The 20963-nt window shown below is 34.9% G+C and overlaps 2 protein-coding genes across 4 annotated transcripts; both read left to right on the forward strand.

Annotated features, from left to right (window-relative positions):
* Positions 1-6268: 6268 nt before the first annotated feature.
* On the forward strand, positions 6269-11657 carry LOC108222975 (auxin response factor 2B). 2 transcript variants are annotated; one of them, XM_017396982.2, is made up of 15 exons: positions 6269-6613; positions 6687-6802; positions 7143-7238; positions 7357-7413; positions 7507-7662; positions 7759-7843; positions 8318-8408; positions 8491-8655; positions 9045-9164; positions 9251-9326; positions 9408-9579; positions 9688-10616; positions 10695-10885; positions 11017-11206; positions 11300-11657. In XM_017396982.2, exons 1-14 carry the CDS (start codon positions 6484-6486, stop codon positions 11186-11188), a joined length of 2556 nt encoding a protein of 851 aa, XP_017252471.1. In that variant the 5' UTR covers positions 6269-6483; the 3' UTR covers positions 11189-11206; positions 11300-11657. The 2 variants fall into 2 exon arrangements, with proteins under 2 accessions (XP_017252471.1, XP_017252472.1); XM_017396983.2 differs by having other exon boundaries at positions 6280-6613; positions 9706-10616.
* Positions 11658-14072: 2415 nt separating this feature from the next.
* LOC108222852 (ATP-dependent Clp protease ATP-binding subunit ClpA homolog CD4B, chloroplastic) lies at positions 14073-19983 on the forward strand. 2 transcript variants are annotated; one of them, XM_017396788.2, is made up of 10 exons: positions 14073-14214; positions 14881-15471; positions 15630-15745; positions 15826-15945; positions 16026-16211; positions 16507-16722; positions 17170-17387; positions 18021-18096; positions 18167-18256; positions 18523-19983. In XM_017396788.2, the coding sequence occupies exons 2-10, from the start codon at positions 14898-14900 to the stop codon at positions 19702-19704; spliced, it is 2778 nt and encodes a 925-aa protein (XP_017252277.1). In that variant the 5' UTR covers positions 14073-14214; positions 14881-14897; the 3' UTR covers positions 19705-19983. The 2 variants fall into 2 exon arrangements, with proteins under 2 accessions (XP_017252277.1, XP_063950283.1); XM_064094213.1 differs by having other exon boundaries at positions 14086-14282.
* The last annotated feature ends 980 nt before the right edge of the window (positions 19984-20963 follow it).

Below are 20963 nucleotides of genomic sequence, written 5' to 3' on the forward strand. Positions count from 1 at the left end.
GTATGACACGCATGTAAAATTATACCTAAAATAAAGGAGACCAAAATTTCGCTCATAGACTTATAAAAAATAAAGAATATATTTAATATAATTTTTTTCCTAATATGAAAAATATCTGTATATTCAATCCATCAAAATAAAATATGTATGCTTAATTTCGGAGATATTTCGAATTGCTTTCAAAAATGAAATTAATATAAACTACATAACTTAAAAGTCAAACCCCTTAATTGACCTCTTTTTAATTTAAAAACTTAATTTACATTTAGATAGGTTGAACTTGCCGCTTCTAATTACACAGCTGATAACACCACATTCTGTATCGGATTAATCATCCTTATAAATATAATAAAAAATAGTGTTCTAATAATTTAGAACATCTTTTCGATATATGAGCTTCAACATGTTTTATAATTGTATATTATTATTAAGCTAGTAATTTTTTTGAATTAGTGTTCGAAGAACATGTCTTATAATTGTATATTATTATTAAGCTAATAATTTATTTGAACTAGTGTTGGAGGAAAGTGAAAAGGGAGGAGAGATTGCGTTGAAATAGTGGGAATTAAGTGCCTGTTTGGGGTTGTGGTTCCAAACCACAACAGCAGCTTTTTCTCAAAAAGCTGAATAAAAGTGTTTGGTAAAATCTAAAAGAGCTTTTTCTAACCGAACTTTTGGTCCAAAAGCTGCTTTTAGAGAAAGTTGGTATACCCCTGCTTTTCACAAAAGCGGCTGTTGCGCGAAGCTGTTACCGTCCCCGGCATCAAACCCTCACTCGTGCAGCTATTTTTTATAAAGTATATTGTAGCTATTTACCCTTAAACAAAATAACAAGACACACATATAACATACGTTTTATTATAATCTGGAATATTGTTGGCTACACATAATGGTTGCTGAATTTTTTTAAATAAAAATTTAAGTGAAAACATTTGAAATAAATTATTAAAATGTTGATGGTTGTTGTTTAAATGAATTTTAAGGTTATATTTTTTTGGTTTCATTGAATTTTTTTTAAAATAAATTTCATTATAATATAGAGGCAGAATTTAAATTTGTTGAGTAATATATATTAGTTGAAGATGAAAATTATATATTTATATATAAAATAAACGTAAGTAGTATATTCGGTAAATGGTATAGATTTTTATATAATTTTTGAATAAATATAAGAATTAATATTGATGTTGTAAATCAAATAGAAATAGTCTCAATCACATAAAAAATATTGTATGTTAGTAATAAGGAATTATTTTTATTTTATATTTGAGGTTTATTGGACGGAAAAATTTGCCAACACAAAATGTGATGGTTGTATGTAGCTTTGACATGCGTTTCACCTTTGTTTAGCGGGCTGGGAAGGCACAGCTCATGATACCCGTATTTTTAATGCAGCAGTTAATACACCACATTTGAATTTTTCATCTCCACCACATAGTGAGTTTTATTATTACACACATGTGCACACACATAAAAAAATTTGTTAAATATGATTGTTGTTTTGTTTTTATATGTAGATAAATATTATTTGGTAGATGTCGGATACCCACAAACACTAGGATATCTTGGTCCATACAAAGGAGTTAGATATCATCTTCCGGATTTTCGTCGTGGACAAGCACCAGAAGGTTACCAAGAAATATTTAATAAAGCGCATTCATCTCTTCGGAGTTGTATTGAAAGGACATTTGGAGTTTGGAAGAAAAGATGAAAGATTTTGGCATACACGCTACAATATTCATTTAAATCTCAAAGTTGTGGCATCTATGGCACCGCATAATTATATCAGGTTGAGCTCCGTTAAAGATACTATTTTTCATGAAGTTGATATGCATCCAGAATTTGTGCCAAGAGATAATTTTTCGGATCGTCGACCACAAATTATAGAGCAAAGTCAAAGAAGTGAAAGATCAGGTGAGATGAATATTATCCACAATCAAATAGTTTAATGATGTAAGACGTATAAATTATTTTAACTTAGTACAATAATTAGACTACTCAATGTATCAAAGTTTGACTTAATTTTTATCTTAACTAGTTTTTCTATTTTCTAACTTTACACAATTATATTTGTTGTTTAATATTTGTCTATAAAATAATTAATAAAATATTGGTTTATTTATAATTATAACTCTAAACAGCAGTTTAACAAAAAATTTACCAAACAATTTGTTTTCAGCTTTTACTTAAACAACACATTTGAAATCAGGTTTACCACACAGTCTCAGCTTTTGTAAACAACAATTTTTTAAACAGTACTTTTACTCACAACAACAGTAATTTTCAACAGTAATCCCAAACAGACCATAAATATTTTATTAAGAAAATTGATTTAGAATAGTAGTGCCTCATCACTTGTTGGATGTCCTAATAAATTAAGACATCAGTGGCACATTGTTGAGCGCACATTTCCTCTAAATATCTTAAATTTTAATTGTAGATACTAATTTATGATATTGGTGGACTTGCTTTTAAACATCTCGTGAGATTACACGTACTCTTTTTATTTGTTTGCCCGAATAATAGAAAAATGATTTTGTAGTGTCACACGCCAAGGCCCATCGTGCGAAATACACAAGTTCCACAAAGAGTATAATATTCAAAACAGTTGGCCATCGAGCACGAATTGTCAATTACTCGTACTATCTACAACGCTAAAGTGATATCTTTAATTTGCAAAATGTTCTGATAAAAAAAATTGAATCTTGCATCATAATTTTCAATGCGTAAATTACTTATAAAATAAGACAAAATCATGAATATCATTACTACATGTGGTTTTTTTTGTTGAAATGATCACTACATCCGGTTTTTATTTGACGTTTTGATTTTTGGCCCACGCTTTTGAATATTTTGTAAAAGATGCTTCTAAAAAACATTATTTCTTGATTTTTTTGAGTAAAAATATATAATTAAATTTTAATTCACAAAAAAAATCAATAAAGAATAATAAATCTTTACTATTTGGTCAACTCACATGAAAATGTATCGAAATTCGAACATGAAATTAGAAAAAGCAGAGGGTGTACATATTATTTTATTGTTGTGATCAAGATTGAATTAGTCTTGATTAAATTTGAGCTTTATCCGGTCTTTTAAAATTCTAAACAATCAGTTAAAATTATTGAAAAGCATTTTATATTGTAATTAATATAAATATACATAATGAATACTGCCTCCATCCCAAATTAGATGAGGTAGTTGATTTTGGGGACGCAACTTTAGGTGCATTGACCGTCTACTTGTGAAATTTATTTTTTTATTTTTTCTTTTGTAAATGAAAATTTCATATTTTAATTTTTTATTTGTAAAAATAAAATTTTAAAAATAAATCATTTAGCTATGCGGTCAATGAATTTTAAATTGTGTGCCCAAAGTCAACAGAGTCATCTAATTTGAGAAGGAGAGAGTATTTAATTTCAACTTTAATTATAGTTCTGCTGTCGAGGAGGCAGATAGATTAGGAATTAGGAGTTGATAAGTGTGGGGTTACCGAGGGTGAAACATGATTTAGGTAATCTGGTCAAAGGTCAACAGAGAAAATATGATTAGCATATTAAAATGTCGTATTTTAAAATGCAAAGAGCTCCGGAGGCAGATTAAAACTCGGTCCCACGCACTTGCACACTGTCCATTCACGGGGAGACAGCTTTTGCAGCAGTAACATCGTTGATACTCCCTCCTCCGTTTCAAAATACATGTCCACCTTAGAAAAAAAGTTTTGTTTCAAAATACTTGTCCACTTCAACTTTCAATGTAAATTTATATTTCCAAAATCAACTCTCCTCCATATATTTCAAATTTATATTTCCAAGATCAACCCTATACCACATATTAGGTTCAATTAATGACTTATTACCCCTCTTTTTTCTCAAAATCCACTTTTCTTAAACTATGTGATTTTTTGAAAGTGGACATGTAATTTGAAACGGAGGGAGTACTATTATCACTAGTTTCATGCTATATGTATTTCTTATGTAACACTGTTGTTTCCTGAGTTTTTCTCAAAATTTACATCGTAGACTTGTAGAGTTGGAGTACTCGAACTTTAATGGCAACTCATGCACATAGATTAGGTGGGTCTTTGGGTGGATTTTAAAAGCTGTTTGAAGTTTCAAGTTAGAGCATTTATTTGTATCGTTTGTATAAAAAAATAGAAAAGCATTTATAAAAAATTAGGATTTCTAGTTTTTTTTTCATGGTTTCTAGTTTTTTCCCAAACACTTTAATTACTTATAAGTTTTAACAAACTTATAACTTCATTTCACTCTTTTACTTTAAGCAAGAATCATTTATTTTAAACTCACCCAAACGGCCCCTGGACCTAATAATCCGACTTTTTTTTTTGTGTGTTCGTGATATCATGTTAAACATCAGATTTTATGGTTTTAATTTATTTTAATTGATTATTATTTCTTAATAATGGTGATCAACTCGCTTCATATATAATAATATCAACAATCAAAATGAACTAAATATATAGAATTTTGTTTTTCGCATGTGTCCATAAACGCACACAATAGACAAATTGTAAATAATTTTTCTATTTCACCCCCACCCCACATGTATTGTTACTTTTACCGGATCACTCCATTTTCGAGATTTCGAAGATTATGTACGTTTTATAAATATAATATCATAAAATATTATTTATATAATTTTGATATTTAAAGTCTGGACAAAACAGTGGTCTTTATAAAAAATTCTCTACAAAAATATTATTTACAAAATATAATTATAGTTATGAAATTAGGTTTTTATTTTGATACAATAGACTTGAACAAATATAATTAATATTGTTTTTTTTAGCGCAGTAGTGTCAATACAAAAGCACTTCAAGGAATATTTTTGAATATTGTTCTAAAAATATATTTAATATTTTGTGAAACTTTCACCCAAGTGACTATCTCGTTTTATAAAGATTACATTTTTCATCCTTTGAGAGAAATGGTCATACATTCATATTATATCAACTATAAACAAAAATTGACTCTATGCAAATGTGTTTGCTAGAAAGTTATCAAATTTTCAACTCATATAATCATATTGTTATAATCATAATAGTATATTATAACGCGGTAAATATATGAACAAGTATAAATCCTAATACTTTAACAAATTATGTTTCTGAAAAAAGGTTATACTTTAAGTAATTTAGTTTTAACAGAAAATGACATTTTTCATAAATATTACACCATATCTTCATAGAATATTCATTTCTAGCACATTATACAAAAATTTTATTCATCTAACAAAAAAACTTAAGTAAACAAACTCTAACCAAACAACTCAAAAGAGACCCGAAAAAAGTTAAAAAAGAAAAAAAGGACAACACGGTTAACATGCGCCAAAGCAACAAGGTGTGTGCGCTAACGTACCTCCTACCCACCCATCTCTCTCCCCTTCTCATCTCTCTCCCTCTCACATCTCTCTCCCTTCCATCCATCTCTGTCCGTTAATAGCACGACAAACCCACTTGCCCAATTAAAACACAACAACTTTCCGTTAACGTTAGAGACAAACTCCGTCTCTTGTTTACCCAATCCCATGCCGACACACTTAAACACTGCTCTCACTCACGCCGTCTAACCTTAACCCCTCACGAGCCGCCTTTATTTATTGTCTCCCACGGACATGCTATTGCCACTACCCTCCTTTTTTTACTCCTTTTTTATACGTTTCTTGCATCAAACCGGCTCTAAACCTGGTTCAGTTACGATTTTTCACCTCATCACGTTAATTACTCCATGCTTCCGGAATTTAATCTAGAGAACACGTTTTTCTCGGTTGAATTTTTTTATATGTAATCTAAGATATAAATAAATAATTATTAAATATAAACTTTTAATTTCATCATAAATAAAAATTTAATTTCTTGAAATAAGAGTTTTAGTTGATTTCATGTATAATTCATTTTATTTCAATAATGCAAAGTAGGTTATCTTACTTTCTTTATACCAAAAGGTTCATAGTTGGAATGAATTAAACAGAAAACTAAATACTGTCAAACTATACGAGATAAATATTTTTATAATTTTATGTCAATATTTCATGATTATATCCTATTTCATATCAATAATTTTATCAAATCACTTCAATTTAACAATGATTTAATTAAATAATTTCATTTAAATTAATTAATTTTAAATTATAATTATAACCAATATCGAAATAAAAAGTGAGTCGAGTTTTAGCCGATTCGAGTCCGTCTGTGAACCATACAGTATTGAAAATAGTGACTTCAACCGTAATATATATCATTACTATTACTGCCAAGGCAGCGTTTGTTTGTTGGTATTAAAAAAACACCTCCTCTCTCTCTCTGTCTCTTCTCTCTCATTTATCCATCAGCGTGCGACATTTCATTCTCAAGTCTACTCCGGCGAACTCGAAGAGACTCTCACAAGCACACACACAAACACGCACACAGAGCAATCAAGAGGCGAGATTGATGATAGATCTGTGTTAACACCGAGTTAAAAAATGGCGTCATCGGAAGTATCAAGTAAAGGCAACGCAGCGCAAGCAGAGAGCCTCTCTTCAGGCTACAGTGATCGCAACGATGCTGATGGAGGCTCTAGAGCTGTTCCGGCAGCTTCCGGCGGCAATCAAGGTAAATTCCGGCGAGTTTGTTGTTTTTCCGGCGAGTATCCGGCGAGATTGTGATGTTTTGTTTGTTTGTGTAGTTGATGCAGAGACGGCGTTGTACACAGAGCTTTGGCGAGCTTGTGCTGGTCCGTTAGTTAACGTGCCACGTGAACGCGAGCTCGTTTATTATTTTCCTCAAGGTCATATTGAACAGGTAATTTTTATTTTATTTATGTGTTTAAGTGAAGATATTTAAGTTTTTTCTGATTAATTAATGTATTTTTTCCATAATTAGTATGTGATTTATTGTGCTGTGTGCTTAGATATGTGATGATTTAGTGTTACAATGATTTCATCAAGTTTTTGTATTATGAAATGTTTTGAAATATGATGTTATCACGGATGAAATTGTTTACTAAGAGCTTTGGAATTGAGTTCTGTATTGAGATGAGGATTTTTAGTTTACCGGATGAGGTGTTGTGAGTGCTTTACACATCGAGATGAGTTGATAGTATTGTGATGGTTCTAATGAAGTTTCTGTTTTGTGTTGTAAGGTGGAGGCATCTACTAATCAGGTAGCGGAACAACAGATGCCTGCCTATAATCTTCCGTCCAAGATATTGTGCCGTGTTGTTCATGTACACCTGAAGGTATGATTGTATCGATCTTGAATTGTCGAATATATTGGTTATATGAAATTAGTAGTGTGTGACTGTGTGTGGACTTCTCTAGTGATTAATCATGGGAACTTTGTATGTTTTTATATAGGCTGAGCCGGACACAGATGAAGTGTTTGCGCAAGTGACTTTGATGCCTGAAGCAAATGTAAGCATTGCTTGAAGAATTTTGGTTATGTCCCTGGTTTTTAAGATAGTTGGACATAGATTGATGTTTGTGTGTTTACTTGGATACTGCCAGCAAGATGAGAATGCAGTGAAGAAGGATCCGAAGCCTCCTCCTCCACCTCGTTTTCATGTGCATGCCTTTTGCAAGACACTTACAGCATCCGATACGAGCACTCATGGAGGGTTCTCTGTGTTGAGAAGACACGCTGATGAATGCTTACCCCCACTGGTTAGGATTCTCTGTTTTCATTAATTCTTTTGTTATCGCTGTAGTACATTAAACTTCCACTTACAGTAATAATTGTACATTGTATATATCCCACAGGACATGACAAAGCAACCTCCTACACAAGAGTTGGTGGCCAAGGACTTGCATGGAAACGATTGGCGATTTAGACATATATTTCGGGGTATTTACTACTATGCTTTGACTATCACACTTTTGAAAGTCACCGCAATCGTTTATCTTTCTTTTTCTATACAGTCAACCATGACATCAAAGACTTAGGAAGCTGATGTAGATTCCATCTGATTATCAGGACTGTAGTTTGTTTTCTTAACATATATGTGTATTTGCGTCTATTATTTATTATATGCAGAGCATCTGGATGATGTTGATATCCTGTACCACCTATACGAGATGTATCTGCTTAAGTAACTTTTCTTGCTGCATGCCATATTCATCAAAATGACTTGGTGTTTTCTGTCGAAACTGGGATCTAACTTCTGTTTTACCATGTAGCTTTAATATTGCTAGTTACAGTGTCTCCAGGTTTAAGAGTTGAATGTTGTCCTATTTTGATATATACATGCTTAAGATTGAACATAATAAAGGGACTGTATACATTTTTTCAAATACATGTTAACAACACAAACAATGTCAGGTCAACCAAGGAGACACTTGCTTCAAAGTGGCTGGAGTGTGTTTGTCAGCTCAAAAAGGCTCGTCGCTGGGGATGCTTTTATATTTCTAAGGTTAAAGATCCTTTCCACTATCTGTAAAATTCTGTATTTACTATGTGTACTAGTTCTGAAGTGAAAACTGCGCAACTTGTAGGGGTGAAAATGGGGACCTTCGAGTTGGTGTTAGACGTGCTTTGAGACAGCAGGCTAGTGTTCCATCGTCAGTCATATCAAGTCACAGTATGCATCTGGGTGTCCTGGCAACAGCTTGGCATGCAATTCAGACGGGTACAATGTTCACAGTTTATTACAAGCCTAGGTAAGTTATACTATATATAGTGCTGTCAGATAAGCAGTAAGATAGCTCTAGAAATTAGCATATTGCTAAGTACATATATGTACTGTTCTTTTGTTATCATCTCTACTTATTCATATTGATGATGACATGATGCTGTTGCTATGTTACTTCTGGATGTGCAATTTATTTTATGAATCGAAACTCCCGGTGCAGTAATTCTGACGATTCTTACGAATAGCATATACATTAAGATCATTTTTATCATTAAGTATTGAGCATTTTTATTATTATAGTAATGAGCTTAGGGGACAAGTTTAAGTTCTGATATTGTACTGTGGTAATATTCATTGGTAGACTTAATGCTAATTTATGCTAGTATTGAGCTGATTCTTCTGATCATTCTTTTGCAGAACTAGCCCTGCAGAGTTTATTGTTCCATTTGATCAATACATGGAGTCGGTTAAAAACAATTATTCAATAGGGATGCGGTTTAAAATGAGATTTGAAGGAGAAGAAGCCCCTGAACAGAAGTAGGGTTAATCATATTTGCATTAGTGAATTTGGCCTCGTTTCTTCATTATAATGGACATGGTTTTAATATATATATTTTTGGTAGGTTTACTGGAACCATAGTTGGAACTGAAGAGTCTGATCCCAAAAGATGGCCAGAATCTAAATGGAGGTTTTTAAAGGTATCATAACTCTCGTGTGCGTCTGTTGTTTGCATTAAATATTAGTTCTAAGAATGCTTACCAACTTTATTTTATCTGAAGGTCCGATGGGATGAAATTTCTAGTATACCTCGTCCAGAGAGAGTTTCTCCCTGGAATATAGAACCTGCTCTTACTCCTCCGGCAATAAATCCACTCCCAATGCCTAAGCCAAAAAGACCTCGATCAAGCATGTTGCCATCTTCTCCAGACTCCTCTGTCCTTACAAGAGAAGGTATAATTCTCCATGTGTACTGTCTTTTTTTTGTGCATCTAATACTTTGTGCAAGTTTATAAAATAAATATTGCTGGGTCCTAAAATATCCATGCAATTCTGATATAGGTTCATCTAAATTAGCAGTAGACCCTTCGCCTGCAAGCGCATTCTCGAGGGTCTTGCAAGGTCAAGAAAAACCGACCTTGAGAGGTGCTTTTGCTGAGAGTAACGAGTCCGATTCATCTGTTAAGCCTGTGGTATGGCCACACTCCACTGACGAGGAAAAAATGGATGTTCTTTCTGCTAGCCAGAGATATAGGTCTGAGAAATGGTCACCCTTAGGGAGGGCGGAGTCTTCATTCACAGATTTATTGTCAGGGTTTGGGGGACAAACTAATTCCTCCAATGATTTCTCTACTGCCTCCAGTACCCAGACTGTAGCTACTGCCCACTCGACGAAAGTACAATTGCCAAATCAGGAAGGAAAATTCAACTTAATGTCAAGCCCATGGTCCATGATGTCATCCAATCTCTCACTGAGTCTGTCAGACTCTGTCACTAAAAGTCATTTGCAAAATGATGCTTCTTTCCAGGCTCGAGGGAGTGCTAGATATGGAAATTATAATGGTTACACCATGTATCCTTCTGGTCAAATGGATGATCATCAGCAGGGGAACTGGCTGATGCCTCCACCTCTTCTATCTTATTCTCATATACCTCATTCAAGAGAGCAGATACCAAAAAACATGTCAGCCCAGCAACAGGGGGTGAAACCCAGTGATGGACATTGTAAGCTATTTGGAATACCGCTCATCAGCAACCCAACTACAAGGGAGCCAGAAGCATTGCACAGAAATACAATCATTGATGTTGCCGATCTGGGGGTACAGTTGCATCAGTCACCTACCTTGGAATCTGACCAAAGGTCTGAGAAATCAAAGGTGCCTGAGAAGCTAATTGAAAATTGTGAGCAGGAGAAAGCAATCCAAAGTCAGCCTCTTCCAAGAGATGGTCAAGGGAAAGTACAAGGAAGTCTAACTAGGAGTTGTACCAAGGTACCCATATGACTTCCGACATCGTCATATGCTTTACTGTATTCATATCTGTGAAACTTATAAAGAAATGGTTTTCAGGTGCATAAGCAGGGGATTGCACTAGGTCGATCCGTGGACCTTACCAAGTTTAGTGACTATGATGAACTTATTGCGGAACTAGATCAGTTATTTGAATTCAATGGCGAGCTAAAGGCCCGTGGCAAGGATTGGCTAGTTGTCTATACTGATGATGAGGGTGATATGATGCTTGTTGGAGATGATCCATGGCAGTAAGGACCACCTTCAGTTTTATGCATGCATATGGATATGTTATACATATAGTGTTTTACGTATATTATTGCGAAGTCCAAACTATCTCGTGTTCTGAAAACCATACTCTGGCTTGTTCATTGTGTAATAGGGAATTCTGCGGCATGGTTCGTAAAATCTTTATCTATACCAAAGAGGATGTCCAGCGGATGGATCCAAAAAGGTTAAATCCCAAAGGAGAGGAAAGTTCATTAGCTGCAGAAGGCGTAAATGCAAGAGAAACAAAGAATTTACCACCTCTTTCCATTCCCGAAGATGCTTAATCTTAAATCTGTTTATAGGTAAAGGAAATGAATACTGCATACCTTTTAGAAGTCTTTCTCATTTCACCTGTAGCATGGAAAACTGATAACTTGAATGTGATTCTTTTACAGGCACTTGTATGAGTACCCATCTTCCTAGAGCTTCTAATAGCTTTTTGGCAGCTGGGACATTGAATTGTAATCCGGAGATCCAAGCTTCAACCAGAAAAATTCCTAATTTGCCGTGGAACCCTTGTTTCACAATTTTGGACAGTATGGTAGTGTGTATGGTGTGCTGTATAATATCTAAATTGTATACATAATATACTTAGCAGAGTACTTTTGCAGCAGTTAGGACTGCCTGCCTATGGACGTAGTAGCCCTTTCAGGCTTCCGGGCTTGTACAGAGGTTTTTCCCGTTTACATTTTGCATGTCAAATTCTAATTTACAATACTCGAGAGAGTTATATATATGGCCTAAGTTAAAGTAGGAATGTAGAATTTGTCTGCTATTATTTTCATCGTCTAATTTGGACTTGGTGATGGGTGTATGATTAGAAGAGGATGAGTGTTGGAAAAGCTGAGAAATATCGAATGTTTTCATTTTAAATCGGCAGAATGAAAATGTGCTTGATGTTGGTGAATAGAGTTAACTTTTGGGTTGAGTTTGCTTACCTTGCTTGTATTCATTTTTAATCTGCGGAATGAAATGTGCTTCATGTTGGTGAATAGAGTTAAACTTTTGGGTTGAGTTTGCTTACCTTGCTGTGAAGGACAGATCGGAGTATAATGTGCAAGTGCGACAAGTTCTTTTTCATGTAAATATGCTTTAGTCTGGCAAAGTATTTATCAGTATACAGTAACACATACGAAATGTTAAAACATTTTTTCAGACTTTCAGTAACAAAATGCTCTTTATTATTTTATCATCCAAGGGAAATCTTAAAGCCGAGATATTTAAAATTTGGTCGGTCGATACTTGGGTCGAATTATAGGCTACTTATATAATCAATCAATTATCCTTTTTAACTAAAACTATTATTTTTTTAATATATTTTCTAACTAAAAATCTCAATTTTCTAAAATTAACATTAGACAGCATAGCAAAAGTTTGACTCTGCTTTTTAAAAATGTTCCATTAAATGACATTTAACGGGAGTCACACTTTTAAAAAGCGGAGCAAAAGTTTGGCCACCTTTTTGAAGATCCGGCTAAATTTTTGAAAATCGGTGTAAACCTTGGTCATAACTATGAAGTTTCTTCAAATAAGCTAGGAGCGTTGTTATAATTTTAGATATATTACAAAATTTAGGATATTTTAGAAATGATGGATGGGACTTTCTGGAGCTTTGTCTTCTTCAACTTTCTTCTATCGAAAATTACAGCCGTAGGCAAAATAAAAATGTATAAAATTTATCTAGTGTTAAAATTTGGGAAAAATGTCGCTAGCGTTTAAAACAGTGAACCGGAAAGTTTGACAATGTCAAAAATGGGAGAACTTGGCATGAACAAGAAATGAAAATCGTGGAGGCGTAAATAACAAGAATTATGTTTCCTTGGGTCCCCACTCACTTCACCAATGAGCCTGGAAAGAATGAAAGGCCCAGTTTGTGACATGTCTCGTACTTGCCCCTCTTATATTATTATTTGTGTCTTTTACTGCTACTCTATATACTTTCAGAATTTACATAAGATTAAGCAATTACAGCAAGCTAATAAGCAAGTTCAATATTTTGATATATCAAATGCGATTAACAATTTGACATTTATACCATGTTACGTTAAGTTGGGTTAATAGCCCGCTAGTATAAAGTTTGCTGTCCTAGTGTGTTATTGTTTTAGTTATGTACTTATTTTTCTAAAGAAGTTAATTACTTGGCGCGTGTTTGGTTCTCCAGAGGAGAAGTTGTTTTTGTCTTCTGCTTTTCTTAACACGTTTGTGTAAATAAGCAGTTACACTTTTAAGATGTTGAAAACTCTCCCAAACACTTGATTAACTTATTTATTTCTCACTTTTAGTCCACTTCTTCATTTTAGGTAAGAAGTCATTTTTTTTTAACTTGCCCAAACGGCCCCTAATTTAACATATATTTCATTAATTTTATTAACAATTTGGTAATAAGAGTGAAGCATGTGGGAAATATAGTCAGGACAAAAATATAATGATAATGTTGGTGAATCCAAAAATATTTTTCAAAAATCATTTGCAATAAAGGCATGATATATATGACAAAATTTAATTTGTAAACACACACATATATATGAAATCATATTATCGAAAATCGATATAATACATGTAAAATATTTAGAACATTTTTTAGTATAACATTACAATTCTCTAGCACTATTTTCAAATATACAATATTTAAAGATTTCGAACCAATTAGTAGGAGAACGAAATTGTTAGCATAATCATTATACATTATTTCAATTTTTTCGAAGTAAGATAATTAGTGGAACCAAAATTCAAAATTCAGGATTGGAATCACATATATCACCCGCAAAATTTTTTAACTAGAAATTGATCACAACTCTCGTACATTATTTCATCATCAAAATCCGATAAATAAATAAAAAAATATAAAAAAATACAAAAAATGTTAATATAGAAAATAAGTTGATTTTTTGGAAAAACACATAAACAAACCAACTACTTTAAAATATCAACTATAATTTTTGATTAATGTAACCAAAACCTTTCTTGTTACAACCAAATTCTTAAACCCCTTTAAAACTTCAAATCCGATGCTTACGTGACTTGTTTCTCAACCCTCAAACTTCATTGTCAAAACATATAAATATCTATTTCTTTTCTTAAAAAAAGCTAAATATCCATCTCTTTAAAATGTTTATTTTATTATTATTATATTATTATATTTGTATAATAAACAATTCTGATTCCTCCACCCACACACAAAATATACCACAATATAATATTATCATTTGCAGCACCGCTTGCCTATCTAATCTTCTTCTCCTCATATCCTTTCTTCTTCTCTTTCTTTCTCTCTTTTCCTCTTTCTAGAACAGCTCTTCTTCATCTTCAGGTCCGACTTTTTCGCCGATTTTGTCGCCTACTTTTTCGCAGTCTCGTTGTTGTTTCACTTATAAGCATGTATGCGTCTTCGTGTTTTATGTTTGTCTGTAGTCGTTTAGGGTTTCAGTCTGTTCCTCGATTTGTGGATTGTTCTGCTTAATTAGGTTGTAATTAATTGCGTTTTAAGTGATTTTGTGTTTAATTGTTGATTAATTGTGATGAATTTGTTGATTATTGGCTTTGATATCCTGTTAATTAGTGTTTGTATGAGTGAAAATGATGTGTAAAATTGCTTACTAGTGTAAGATGCTCATTTGCTGCTTATATGTTAATTGTTTTGTTAGTATTTATATGATGATCGTTTCGCTTGCAGTATTTTGATTTTAGCTAGCTAGCCTTTGTGATGTTGGTTAAGTTGTGAAATTAACGACTCTGAGCCCTGACTGTATGTCTGTTGCTGTGTCTATTGTTTTCGTGGTGTTAGTTTCGTAATTATGCATATGTTGACAAAATAAAAATTTATTGTATGTTTGTTTCGGATCTGGTATTAACAATCTTCTCAACAGCCTAAACTTTTGTTTTCTTGAAGTACGTTTGGTCGTGCTTTTTTTGGTTTTCTTCATGATAAATTGACAATGATATGTAACTGTGACTGATAGTATTGTTATTTTTGCAGATTGCTTGGTGACAGACATGGCCGGGGCTTTGGTTCAGTCGACGAGCTTCCCTTCTTCAGTTGCTGGAGAGAGGATTGCTCAACCAAGCAGATCAGGGAAGGGCAGGACGTCGAGGCGAACAGTGAAGATGATGTGTACGGTACATAATGTTCCGTCGAGGGTAAGAGGTTTTTCAGGATTAAGAGGAGCTAATGCTTTGGATATGATCGGGAAATCTGGCCAAAGTTTTCATTCGAAGGTGGCAGCTTCAACCTCTGTCCAACGTGGGAGAGCTACCCGAATTGCACCAAAGGCTATGTTTGAGAGGTTCACGGAAAAGGCTATTAAAGTTATTATGCTTGCACAGGAGGAGGCAAGACGGCTTGGTCACAATTTTGTCGGCACGGAGCAGATATTATTGGGTCTTATTGGTGAGGGCACTGGCATAGCTGCTAAAGTGCTCAAGTCAATGGGCATTAACTTAAAAGATGCACGTGTAGAAGTAGAAAAGATTATCGGCAGGGGTAGTGGATTTGTTGCTGTTGAGATTCCTTTCACTCCTCGCGCAAAGCGTGTTTTAGAACTCTCACTAGAAGAAGCCCGCCAATTAGGTAGCTTCACTAATCTTTTCCTGTGTCTCTCTGCCGTTTGTTTTAATCATGCATACTTTTCATTGATATTTGCACCAACCACACCAATATTAGTCATCAACACCATAGGGCCAATGTATACAATAATACAAGTTGATTGACTAACAACATTGCCTTAGGTCATAATTATATTGGATCTGAGCACTTGTTGTTGGGACTGCTCCGTGAGGGTGAAGGTGTAGCAGCGCGAGTTCTTGAAAATCTAGGTGCTGACCCTAATAACATTCGCACACAGGCAAGAGATACAACCTTCACATTTTTCTTGATGTATTCCAACTCGGAAATACTAGTATAAAGTTGTAACTTTGTAAACAGGTTATTCGAATGGTTGGGGAGAGTGTAGAAGCTGGCGCTACTGTTGGAGGTGGAAGTTCTGGCAACAAGATGCCTACACTGGAGGAATATGGTACCAACCTAACAAAGCTAGCAGAGGAGGTGAGTTTGCTTGTTTCCTTTCAGGTGGTTATAGATGATTCCAAACAATGATACAGAAAGTTTACGTTTGCATGTTGTAGGGTAAATTGGATCCTGTTGTAGGAAGGCAGCCACAAATTGAACGTGTTACTCAAATTCTGGGTCGACGTACAAAAAACAATCCCTGCCTAATTGGAGAACCTGGTGTTGGTAAAACAGCCATTGCAGAAGGCCTTGCCCAAAGGATCGCGACTGGTGATGTACCAGAAACAATAGAGGGGAAAAAGGTGATTATGCATTTTAATATATGTTTAAGAAATCTGCTCAGAGGAATAGGACTAATAAAAACATAAGGCCTATAATATGGGCTGTAAAAACCATTTTTTTTAATTAAAACAAGGCATGTTAGATGGTGTCTAGGCTCTAGCCAACTGTTTGAAGATATTAGCAGTCAAGAAAATTTAACCAAAACATAGTTATAATATAAGATACAATATTCGTACATTTGGAGGATTTTCTTGGTGCTGGTTCTATATTGTGCGTGTTTGGAGTTATTTGTGAAACTGTTGTCTCTATGTTCAGGTTATAACCCTTGACATGGGTCTTCTTGTTGCTGGAACAAAATATCGTGGAGAGTTTGAAGAGAGGCTAAAGAAGCTTATGGAGGAAATTAAGCAAAGTGATGAAATTATCCTATTTATTGATGAGGTTCATACTCTAATTGGAGCTGGAGCTGCAGAGGGTGCCATTGATGCTGCAAACATTTTAAAACCAGCTCTAGCTAGAGGTGAATTACAGGTCAGAAGCTGATATATAAAATGTTACGCTATTTGTTTCTCCTCCTAACCCTGTGTGTGTTTATGCACATATTAGAAATACGCGTGTATCTTGTTTTTGTTAAATCTTAAAGTGCTTGTGTATATTATTCATAGGGATGTTCCTCTCTTGATTGTCACTTAACTGGAATTATGTAGTATGACCAGTGTTTGACAGCTGTGTGCGTAATATTTAAGTATACGTTGTTAGTCTGTTTGAATGATACCACTGATAAATTTGGGTTTCATTGGTTAATAAGAACAGCTCCTGAAACAGATGCAGCTCAACCATAGAGTTAGCGAAAAGAAAGCTTCTTAATTAGTTTTCAATGCATTTTCTATATCATATCCAATCTATTATGACTTCAGATGATGTAGTTTGTCATTTTAATTCTTCAAAAGTAATAAAATGCTAGTTTGTATGGTTCAGTGCATTGGTGCTACAACCCTTGATGAGTACCGAAAGCACATTGAGAAGGACCCTGCACTGGAAAGGCGATTTCAGCCAGTCAAGGTGCCTGAACCCTCTGTTGATGAAACCATACAGATTCTTAAAGGGCTGAGGGAGCGATATGAGATTCACCACAAACTTCGTTATACCGATGAATCTTTGGTTGCTGCAGCACAGCTGTCATACCAGTACATCAGGTACATTTCCCGGTTGTTTCAGTTTCCTAGTGCATCTGTCTTTATAGTATTATCTTCTACCTTTTGAGAGGATAAAGGTACCTCTTTGTTTGTGTTCAGTGTAAATCTTGTTTTGTGCAATACTGCAATATAGCTAATTTTGTACAAACTGACATCTTTTCACTGTATGCTTGGTCAATCTAGCAGTAATATAGTAGGTTGTATATTTTGTGATTGAAGGAGTTAGTTTGTAAAATTCCAGCTCTTATCTTTATTAAAGGAGAGTGGCCCCTTTAGTTAGGTATATGTATATTGGGTAGCAAGTATTTACCAGGAAGTTCTTGTGAAGTGTGAACGTACAATTATAGGCATTGTTCACTAGTTCATCTCTTTATCTTCGATGAATTCACAAATGTTAAATATCTTTCTCATTTGATTTTTCATCTCTTACGTGTTAGTCATGTATTTCTTTTCTTTTTTCTGCTTCTTCATAAGATTTGTTTGATCCAATAACAAATTAATTGCTTAACCGAGACTGCATATTTGGGTAAGGCCTTGCATATTACCCAAGTGGAACGTAGACATTGCTTGTTCCTCTGATTCCAGTTAAAGTCCTCTAGTATTGTATCTAAAATGGTTCGTTTTGTGAAACAGTGATCGCTTTCTTCCTGACAAAGCAATCGACCTGATTGATGAAGCTGGTTCAAGGGTCAGACTTCGTCATGCACAGGTATATATAATCGAGCTGTTTTTGTTCATTGATTCTTAAGGTATTTTTATAATATTCTCTGTCATTGCAGCTTCCAGAGGAAGCCAGAGAGCTTGAGAAAGAGCTCAGGCAGATAACAAAAGAGAAGAATGAAGCTGTTCGTGGCCAGGACTTTGAAAAGGTACGTTGACATCAGTGCGTCTTCTAGGCTTGTATCAGTCTAATTTGTTTTAAAATAGATGGAGAAAGTTGATTGGTTTATTACTCTGACAAAGTCTGGCTTGACTGGACTTGTTTGCAGTGTTCATAAACAAGAAAGATGATTGTTGCTTATGAGCGGAAACCAATTTCTCTTCAATTTTTGCATCTTTTTCTGTTTGTGCTGTTCAAAACTACTTTCGTTGTTATGTTTGTTATTCAAGCCTGCATACTTTAATATTTGAACAGGCTGGGGAGTTGCGTGATAGAGAAACAGACCTGAAGACACAGATATCAGCTCTTGTAGACAGAAACAAAGAGATGACCAAGGCGGAGACTGAGGCAGGGGACGAAGGTCCCATGGTGACAGAAGTGGATATTCAGCACATTGTCTCATCATGGACCGGTATACCTGTTGACAAAGTATCATCTGATGAATCTGACAAACTTCTGAATATGGAAGAGACCCTTCACACACGAATCATTGGTCAGGATGAAGCTGTTAAAGCCATTAGCCGTGCTATCCGTCGTGCCAGGGTTGGACTGAAGAATCCTAATAGACCCATTGCTAGTTTTATCTTCTCTGGTCCAACTGGGGTGGGAAAGTCAGAGCTGGCAAAGACATTGGCTACATACTACTTTGGCTCTGAAGAAGCGATGATCCGACTTGATATGAGTGAATTTATGGAAAGGCACACAGTCTCCAAGCTCATTGGTTCACCTCCTGGTTATGTTGGGTATACAGAAGGTGGTCAGCTAACTGAAGCTGTCAGGCGCCGTCCCTACACAGTGGTTCTTTTTGATGAGATAGAGAAGGCTCACCCTGATGTTTTCAATATGATGCTTCAGATCCTGGAGGATGGGAGGTTGACAGATAGCAAAGGTAGAACTGTTGACTTCAAGAACACACTCTTAATTATGACATCAAATGTTGGAAGTAGTGTTATTGAGAAGGGGGGTCGTCGCATAGGTTTTGATCTTGATTATGATGAGAAGGATAGCAGTTATAACCGCATCAAGAGCCTGGTCACTGAGGAACTTAAACAATATTTTAGGCCAGAATTTCTTAATAGGTTGGATGAGATGATTGTGTTCAGGCAGCTCACCAAGCTTGAGGTGAAGGAGATTGCAGATATTATGCTCAAGGAAGTGTTTGAGAGGCTGAAGGGTAAAGACATTGAACTTCAGGTTACAGAGAGGTTTACTGATAGAGTGGTTGAGGAAGGATACAATCCCAGTTATGGAGCCAGGCCTCTAAGAAGAGCCATAATGAGACTCTTGGAGGACAGTATGGCCGAGAAGATGCTTTCTAGAGAGATCAAGGAGGGTGATTCTGTAATTGTTGATGTTGATTCTGACGGTAATGTGACTGTTCTCAATGGCAGTAGTGGTGCCCCTCCAGAGTCATTGCCCGAGCCAATTGCCGTGTAGATGGTTCATTTGGACTCACCAGTCACCACCAACCCCTTCCCAGAAGGGGAAAAGCAATAATCTGATTTACCTGGGTGGTGATTTGCTATACAGTTGAGTCGGGGGACGATGCATTACAGGAAGTCTTACCTGTAATGTGTTTCTAGTCTCTGTATGTTTCCCCAAGGGCATGTATAACTGTATAAGCAAGTTCATCTTAGATTTCAAGTTATTCAGTAATTAATAGAATATTGTAAGTTATAGTACCTCTTTAATTCAAGAATTTGAGTTTTGCTTGAATGATGATCATTAGTCATTACGATTTCCTCTCTAACTTACGCACTATATTGCTTAACTTTTTATTAAGCAGTAGTTGAACTAATTTGAATGTTTATATTCCCTTCGTCCCAGTCATTTCTATACAGTTTTCTCTTTGGGATGTTTCATTATTTCTATACAGTTTCCTCTTTGGGATGTCCCATGATTTCTATACATTCCTAAAATAGCAACTTTTAACAATGTAAAACACTATTACACCAACTACTTTCTTCCACTGTCTTCATTTTATAATAATATAAATATTATTACACCCATTATTTTCTTCCACTATCACAAATCTATAATTAAATACAAATGGGTCTCGCCACTTTACCCACTTTTCATCTAACTTTACTCATTTTTTTACACTTTTTTTTTGTCTCCGTGTCCAGACCAAACGTATATAACCTATTGGGACGGAGGGAGTAGTAATTACGATAGATCTTAGATTACGACGACACTATTCAATATCTTCCAAATTTGCAGGCATCTCAGTTGTCAAAAACTCATCACTCCTACATGCTAACAAGGTATTTTCCACAAGCTCGTGACTCCCAAGCTTAACAATCTCCTGCGAGGCCTATAGCTAGGATTTGCTTCATACGAGGAAAGTACCTTGTTTTCATGAGGCTAAGAGCTAGTTCACGTATAGCTAGGATTTGCTCCACACGAGGAAGGTACCTTGTTTTCATGAGGACAGTAAGTAGACTGTCAGTCGTGTCGTGTATTTTCACGTATGGTGTATTTGAAGGTGAAATTCATATCCGACCCGTTTGGGATTCATGTACCTAATCTCAAACCCATACAAGTTTCGAGTCGTGTCGTGTACTTTTCGTGTACATTTAATATAAATATAATAATAATATTTAATTAAAATATGTTAAAAAAACATTTTATGTATTATATAACGAAAGGGTTCATTATCAAGTAAGTCACTTACTGCGTCGAAATGTGAACAATAT

Source organism: Daucus carota, chromosome 5, assembly GCF_001625215.2.
Source record: "Daucus carota subsp. sativus chromosome 5, DH1 v3.0, whole genome shotgun sequence".
Lineage (NCBI taxonomy): Eukaryota > Viridiplantae > Streptophyta > Magnoliopsida > Apiales > Apiaceae > Daucus > Daucus carota.